Source organism: Electrophorus electricus, chromosome 12, assembly GCF_041902795.1.
Source record: "Electrophorus electricus isolate QZ-2024a chromosome 12, ASM4190279v1, whole genome shotgun sequence".
Lineage (NCBI taxonomy): Eukaryota > Metazoa > Chordata > Actinopteri > Gymnotiformes > Gymnotidae > Electrophorus > Electrophorus electricus.
The window spans coordinates 20300612-20309717 of NC_137508.1; the positions used below are offsets into that span (position 1 = coordinate 20300612).

Sequence of the window (9106 nt, forward strand, 5' to 3'; positions counted from 1 at the left end):
GAAGGTTTCAGTGTACTGAGGACCATGCACTGAGGACACCATGTGAAGACCCCATGCTCTTTGTATTTAAATCTGTAAATACATTAAGTATTAAGAGTTAATGTTGGGGGGGGGGGGGGGTGTCTAAAGATACTTGTGATTTTTCCATTATCAGAGAGGTCCTGAGCCCCTAACATCCCCCAAATAAATAGTTATATTTATATTTATATATATATATATATATATATATATATATATATATATATATATATATATATACACACACACACACACACACACACACACACACACACACACACACACATATACATACACACACACAGATACACACACACAGATACACACACACAGATACACACACACAGATACACACACACAGATACACACACACACACACACACAGTTTCTCCACCACATTTGTGAATTAACTATAAAATAATTCTGAATCATTCCTAAACAGTTGAAACCAAATCAAGTTAAAGCAAAATCTGTCCTCGTGTCGTATGGTCCAAAGTTTTGCAGTATGATAACCTAGTCTGAACATTTCAGAAAAGCAATTTAAGAACAAGCAATCAGTGAGATCCAAGAGATGGAAAGACTGACAAGTATTGAAATTACAAAGATAAAAATTGGTAAAATGGATTATGTATATGAGCAGACAAGAAAACCGACCCCCCACCCCCAAAAAACAACTCTGGATGTAAATTTGGTATTATGCAGCTTACATTTAATATTTTATTTTTAATATTTATTTTTAATAAGAATTTTGTCAGGATCAAAGTAATTGGATGAAGTCAAATCAGACAATTGCTTTTTCAAAACAGATCTGATCCTGAATATTTGGATGTGTTTTTTGTAATCCAACTCTGAATCAGGATTAATGACACTTTGGGTTTTTCAAAACCCAGAGCCAAAATGAAGTAATGTACCAAGTAATGATATATATACTGTGTGTGTGTGTGTGTATATATATATATATATATATATATATATATATATATATATATATATATATATATATATATATATATATATATACATACATACACACACACACGTGATCGTGAGAATTTGACACCCTGAAAAAAGCAAAAAAAAAAAAAAGGTTCTGAAAAAAAATTCATCTTTTTCACTAAAAATGAGAGAAGTGTAATCTTCCTAAGAAAAAACCTTCCCATGTTACACACACATGTAACAATTATTGGTATATCTATATAGTCTAATAAGCAAATGCTGATGGAGGTATATTCCCTAATAAACCTCTATAGATGAATACATATTGCTTTTTAAGATCACTTGAGTCTTTAGGGACTCCCAAGTCGTTATCCATTACATCAGATTTCACTGGGGTGTATAAATAGGAGGTGACTCTCAACAAATTCCCTTAGTCAACATGAAAAATCAGAAAATAACATGTAAAGCATTTATTGTCTGTCAGAAACCAGGCAATGGATGGGAGCACATATGGTAAAGAGGAAGCCTCAAGATACAAACATTTCTCCAAGGAACACAGTTGAGAATTGCAATTGGTTATTATGTTTTAGGGTCACCAAAACTATAGACACCAGTTACATGCTAAAAGGTTACTTGGAATGCATGCCAAAAGAAAGCCTCTGCAGTTTAAAAAAAACCCCAAAACAATAACTTTAGCACCTGGAGTTTGCTAAACATTACTGAAACTCTCACTGGCACCACTAGAGACAAAAAAAACTTTAATAATAAACACTCAAGATGGGTTTGGTGTAAAAAGAGTGATAATGCAGAAAAGAAACCAATCCCTAAGCATACCAATAACTGAGGAAGGCATACTTCAAAACTTGCTTATCTATTAGCAACTAGATTACAATAAATACACAGCAGCCATTTCATATTTGTAGCCAATGTCGCTCATCCATTTAGTTACAATCTGGAGTCCTAGCATGTTACAGGCGGCTATCTGCCTATTTTAATTTCAAGTGACGAAAACACTACCTTATGATTATCCAAACAGCCCAGAAATGCAGATGCAATTCTACAGTTCAAAAGTGATCTTATCTATTATTTTACTTTCCAGCAAATATTATTTTGAGTATTCTGAATGAAACATAATACATATTGCACACAGTGAGCTAAATATCACATTGTTGCATCTCTTGAATAAACAGAAATCACTTACCTCACGTGCTATGCTACTTAAAGCCTCATCTTCAGCAGAGAAGCGGTCCTTGATAGGTGCCCGTTTTCGCCCTGAACCTGGAGTCCCCATGTCTATTCCTCTGTCCCACACAGACTGATTAAGAGGCAAAATGTAATCTGTCTGTTTTGTAGTATTCTGAAAATCGACAACACAAATGTCAGAGACAAGGGTAAAATAATTACCGAACCATTCATCTCAGAGAAACTAACTAGCTAAATGTTTATTTCTCATTGGCCACCAATTTTGACAGATGCCAAAACTGTGCAATAACCTGTTATTTCTAATGTTTCCTCTACAACAACCTTGTGATAGCAATGTATCAATACAAGGCCTAGGATGAACTTTCAGGTTGCCTCAAATGAAAACACTAGTATTTAGGACAAATTACACACTGCACATTCTAAATACATTTTTCCCCTCCAGATATCAATGTGCTTATGAAATTATTATTACAACTACATTGACAATGCAATCATAGCAATGCAACATGCTCCACTCATTATCTCAGAAAGAACATGGTTCCACCTGCATCTGGTGGTAGGCCTGTGTGATTACATGACACACAGATGACAAAAATATTAAGTGGTTCTTTAAAAAAAAATAAAATGTTTTATATATATATATATATATATATATATATATATATATATATATATATATATATATAATATAATATATATATGTAATAATTATATGTAATAATAATAATAATGTATTTTTTAATAATTTTTTTGGGGGGCGGGGCACAAACCATAGCTAAAACACTACTAGCCTATTCCTAAGCAAGACATGAACTTTTATACATGTTGGACCTTAGTCTGCACTGGTAATACATTGACCTATCTTGTGTATAGCATATTCTTTTCATGAATATCATAACCCTAAGTGTAAAGGCAACTGTTCTACTGTGCTTCAACACTGCACTGTTAACCATTGCAACATTGCTGTGTACAGTGTACCAGAAAGGCAGGCCATGGTCTAAGTCACTGCAGCCATGTAAACAACAAAAGCAGCAAACATAACACAAAATGTAAAAATGCACAATATGAAAACAAGTCACTTATAAACTGATACTTGATTCACACATTAACAGACTCAGTAACAAATGCCTTTAGAAACTGCATGATATATCACAATGACAAGACAATATGTTGCTTATTGTTGTTTCCCAAAATTGCTTTCCACCCTTCTATGCTTTCTTTCTTTCATCAAAATGTGCATGAGTTCCTCTTAAACATTTAGCTTATGCCTTAGGCCAACATAGCCACCTCTAATTTATTCAATTTTAAGTTACATTTTCAGTGATGACAACATATAGGTATTGCTTTTCTAGTAAAAACGAGGAAAAAAATCCAGAAAAAAATGAAAAGGGTTTCTATACTAAAATGCAGCAGAAAATACCATGCAAAACCATAATGAAATTCTTCTATTAGAAAACAAAATGCTTCAACATAGCAATTTATGACAGTTTGTAAAGTAATTAGGGTGTTTCAATAGTAATTTTATTTACCATACTTTCAGGGGAAAAGGCAGTTAGCTATCGTTAGCTAGCAAGTGATCTCATTTTAGGTTAGCAAGCTTTGCATCATCCAATTCACACCATAATTGCGGTTTTCACCCAGGTGACCCAAATGGCATTAGCCAGCCATGAAACAGACGAAAAGCTAAATTACAAATTCTTGAAATTTCACACAATATACATGGCTGCATATAAACAATCAATTTAAAAGGTGTATTTTTAAATGTGCTTTGGAGAGTAACCTACATCTAATGCTGTGAAGTATTTTGTAGAAAACAGTTTAAAATGAATCAAGACCATGCTCAGTGATATTCTGTATTCATTAGCAATCTTTGTATTTTTAACAGGGTGCTAGTACTTGTGCAAGTGAAATATATTCTTACTCTATTGCATTCCTGGCATGTAACCCTCTAGATGAGTGTGTCTGCTGTCTAAATCAATTAATCAACTGTTTAGCAGGGACATTTAACAGGGACAGTCATTAGGGTGAGCGAAAGCGATCAAAAAATGAATGACATGTAGCTAAATATTTTAAACTGTGTATCCTGATAATTTGGGAGTCTTGAAAGAAATGTAAATTAATAGCATTATTCAGCAGTGCTGTCAAGTCTCTAATTTAAACATGATACAAAACACTTTAATGCCCTAGATTAAGAACTGTTTAATACTTTCCTAAGAAAAAAAATGTCGTTTTTAATTAATTGATTGATTGATTAATTAATTAATTGATGCCGGCATCATCTAAAATAATGAGACAACGTACACACATTACTGCTGTCCAGCCCCGCGGTAACGTTAAACGTTATATTTGATATTAAAGATGTTTTCATTGCCATAAACTATAAGATTTTAACTAAACTGAAAAAGAGAACAGACGTCCAAAACTGCACGTGGGACTAACTAAAATGCAAGATCTCTAGCTAAATACATGTGTGAAAATCAGGTGGGCCACAACGTAATTAGTCTAATTATAGTTTTCAGTTAATAGGACAAGAAATACCCTCTGCACACTAGTGTGCTAATTATATTTATCCATGAAAATCATGTTTGTTTTCCACAAAGATACCATCTTAATCTAGATGATCCGGTCTGACATCACATGCGAACTGCTACCTATGGTGTGACGATCCCAGCAAAAAAAAGGCTGGCTAAATATAGTTGCATTAGAATTTGTATAACCAATCAGCTACCCAGACACTCTGTAGCTAGCTAAAATAAAACGAAGTTACTACTAGCTAATGTTAAGGACCACAAAACATCCAACGTAAACCATGGCTAAATGACCTAAGACAGGTAAAAATAACTATGATAAGTTATTTGCGCATGGCTACTCCAATTGCTGAGCCCTGATGTTTGTACCTATTATTAGCCAAGTTATAACACTCACGGATATAGATAGATAGATAGATAGATAGATAGATAGATAGATAAATAGACAGATAGATAGAAACCCAGGGACCCAGATTCCTTACTGAGGCTGAAGTACTAATATATTTAGCTAACTAGCTAGGCTAAGGAAGAATATGAACCATCAATAGCTAAGTTAAAAGTAGATAAGATGGCTTTTACCTAATCCGATGACTTGAAATAACTTTTGAAATTCAAAGCAAATATTTTACCTTTCCTTCAACAAAGACTGGATTACAGGATCAGGTCCGGTGTTGTCCTGAGTAGTGCAATGTCACCCCAGTCCCCAGAAAAGAGGGCCAGGGCCAAAATGTTTCAGGCTAGCGTTATTTGAAGCAGCTATCTAGTTAGCAAGCTGGGTAACAAGCTAGCGCTACTGGCCCAATTGTTCCAAAGCAGTCCGTATGGGACAGCAGAAATTGACACTGCCCGTCACGTCACGCTTCCAAAAGAAACTGGTTTTTTTTAAGTCCTGAAGTATTCAAAGTTTATGTTCTCTCCAAGTTATCCTATTGGAAATGGCACTTATTTACAGATATACAAAACCCAAACATGCCTTCTCAAGCAAACCCTCTTTTCCACGATCTTTTGAGCTAACCTTCCTCGCCCAGATTCTCCTGAGATGCCAGGGAAAGATACTCTTTGTCCCGGAAGTAACTGGATTCACAAGGAAGACATTTTTGTGTTCGGGGTTTGTTTTCATGCATTGGCACTTTCATGTCAACTGTAGAAAGGAGGTATTTTATTGTGGTTGAAACGATTTACTTTAACTGAATTTAGTAGTCTTTATTGACCTCAGACGTACATAAAAGCTGACTTCAGATAAACCAATTTAGCAGCGCTTTCAGCAGTCTGAATTTGTTTTATGCGAATCATGCTATATGTAATATAATTAAAATTAGACAAATTAATTACTTTTTATTATTAACTTTTATTATTAACTTTTCATTATGAAAATAAATGCAAAAATAATTCATAAATTTGTTTACTTGTTTATATTGTCTAGATAGCTATATTGTCATAGATTATTAAAAAAATGTTATATTTATTATATTTATGCAGTCATTTAACATGGCATCATGGTAATTAATTAACCTGCTCACAAGCTTGCTACACCTACACTTTATGCCATATATCTTTTTTTAATGATTAAAATAAATGTACATTTTTGTTTAAATGATTTTATATGTTTGTATAAATGCATATTAAAATATACAAAAGTTTCAAAGTATCCAAGCAATGTTCAAGAACACTGAAAAAGCTTTCTAATTTTTTAAAAAAGTAGCCATAGTTTGCTTTAACAAAAATGTCAAATTCATTTAGTAAATAAGATTGAGCTGGAAACCACTTGTTTCACATTAACTGGTTTTCAGATGGAAATCCTCTTTGTTCTACCACCAATTTCATTTACATTTACCACATTTCCAGTTTAACTTGAAACATAAATAAATTGCAATTTTAAAAAGCAATAAATTTATGATTATCTATTAATTATTTTTCCTATACACAAAAATCTCCAATTTAGAAGGTCACTGAAAGGGTAATAAGCACTCATGAAATGATTATTAAAATTATTTTATTTCAGGGAATTCTCTTAGGAAAGATGATTGAGCAATTGTATAACAGACTGAGAAGAGTTCAAAGAAATAACTAAATAGAAATGTTCATGGTAATATGATCACCAATGTACTTGTTTGTACATTTGCTCACAAAAAAAAAGAATTAGCTGTACATTCAAACTAATTGTATATATGACTATGTTTTTTGAAATTTGCCTTTTTGGACAGATGAATTTGTGCATTGTTTCATTTCATTTAATTAAAATGAGAATTTTTATTTCTTCATACCATATTAACTTAATTATTAATATATTAAGGCATCTTAAGATTTTTGTCTATCTCGCTATCATCTGAAAAAGATTCCAGGTTTATAGATAGATAGATAGATAGATAGATAGATAGATAGATGTGGAAGGTCAACAGTGGTTCCCATAGTAATCAGAGTCATCTAGAAGAGTGCACTCCTGGGAACAGCTATGATACTAGGACCCTCAAGCTCCCAGGCTTCTAGTAGAGGGCCAAAACATTTGGGTAGAGGATGCTGTCATCTACCTCCTATACAGACCTCTTTCTCACCTGGAAAATACTTGGAGCAATGTAAGAATCAAGTTGGATTTTTTTTTTTTTTTTTTTTTTTACTTCTCCAATGCTTTTAATACCATACTGCACATGCTTTCTAGTTCTTCTCTCACCCCTTGGTATTTCTCAAGGTTTTTGTGTTTCTTGTTCCTGATGCTATCAATTGGGATTGCTGCCTCTATCACCATGTTTATCATACCACTACTATGTCTGGTTGGTTAGCCATTACTTTTTTATCTGGCTGTATCTGGAAGTCCCACAGGATGTTAGCATGGTCCTTCTCCATCATCTTTGGGGATGTATCCTACTTTGACCTTGGAACTTCCAGCCCGTACTCACCACAGATGTTTCTGTATACTATCCCATCCACTTGGTTATAGTGTTCCATGTATACTCTGCCTGCTAGCATCTTGCATCCTGCTGTTATGTGCTGGATTGTCTCTGGGGAATCTTTGTACAGCCTGCTACTTTTGCCTGGTGTGGTAGATCCCAGCCTCTGTTGAGCTTGTATTTAGAGCTTGTTCCTTTGCTGCCATGATTAGTGCCGCCATCCTATCTTTCAAACCAGTCTTTTCTGGCCAGGATTTCTCCATATCAGCAACTTCCAGTATTTGATGGTGGTACATACTGTGCAGAGGATTATCCTCCCATAATGGTTCCTGGTCCTTCCCATTCCCATCATCCTCGAAGGTGGAAGGTGAAGGCAACAGCAGTTCCCGTGGTAATCTGAGAACTAGGGGCTGTGACCCCCAAATTGGTAGAATGGCTCTAGCACATCCCAAGAACAAAATCTGAGATCTCTGTCCAGAAGAGTGCAGTCCAGGGAACAGCTAAGATACTATGTAGGACCCTCAAGCCCCCAGGCCTCTGATAGCGGGCCTGAACTTGAAGGAAAAAGACTGCCCTAAGGAATGTGAGTCAGGAATTATATATATAATCATATTATAGTGCCCTATATTGTGAGTAGAATGACAACCAAATCACTTAGCTTTATCTTACAAGAAAAGTTCTCATGTCCTAATAATGTACCACAAGCTTTTTAGAAGTCATCGTGATGCATGATGCATCCTTATACTTTTTAAAACTGTCCTGTAGTCAGAGCTGTATTTTGTTTTTATCAGAGCATAAAACCATACACTGTGTGCACAAGTATTAGGCAAGAGAGTATTTTAACCATATCATCATTTTTATGCATATTTTCCAACTCCAAGCTGTATACACTTGAATGCTTATTGGATTTAAGTACACCACTGCATGGCTAGCTAGTAAAGGCCTTGTAGATGAATGAATAATGACATGGCCCCCATCCTCACCTGACCTATACCCCATTAAGAACTAGTGGGCACTTCTTAAATGGGAGATTTACGGTGAAGGAAAACAATACAGGTCTCTGAACAGTGTCTGGAAGGCTGTGGTTGCTGCTGCACAACAAGTTGCTTGTCAACAGATTAAGAAACTGACAGACTCCATGAATGGAAGGTTATGACTGTTATTGAAAAGAAGGGTGGCTATATTGGTCACTGCCGATTTATTTATTTATTTTCTGAAATCTATATATGTAAATTTTGAGTTTGTTTATTATTCTTACTTTAACAGAAGAAAATAAACAAGTGAGATGGGAATATTTCCATTTTTCATTTAGTTGCATAATAATTGTGCACACATAGATATTCTCAGAAGAAAGCCAAAACCTCACTTTTTTTTTCTTAAATATTCAGGTTTGAGATTTATTAATATTTTGGATTGACTGCAATTCCAACTTTGATTCCAAGCAATTGTTTATGCTTGGAAAATGCTTGGACATAGAGAGGAAACTCTTCGTAATTACAAGTCACTGCAGGTCAGGTCAGGGTAGACAGAAAGAAC

General features: G+C 34.5%; 1 protein-coding gene across 25 annotated transcripts in view; it reads right to left on the reverse strand.

The window, feature by feature from the left end:
• lrrfip2 (leucine rich repeat (in FLII) interacting protein 2) overlaps window positions 1-5744 on the reverse strand; it is a 34053-nt gene extending 28309 nt beyond the window's left edge. For 12 of the 25 annotated variants that reach the window (XM_081724822.1, XM_081724827.1, XM_081724821.1 and 9 more), the window contains exons 1-2: window positions 5315-5743; window positions 2156-2311 (exon numbers count right to left, since the gene is read on the reverse strand). In XM_081724822.1, the coding sequence (XP_081580948.1) occupies window positions 2156-2245 (90 nt within the window). In that variant the 5' untranslated portion in view covers window positions 2246-2311; window positions 5315-5743. Of the gene's footprint in view, window positions 1-2155; window positions 2312-5314 lie in introns of all 25 variants that reach the window. The other 13 variants (XM_027010552.3, XM_027010550.3, XM_027010547.3 and 10 more) reach the window with 4 other exon arrangements.
• Window positions 5745-9106: the final 3362 nt, after the last annotated feature.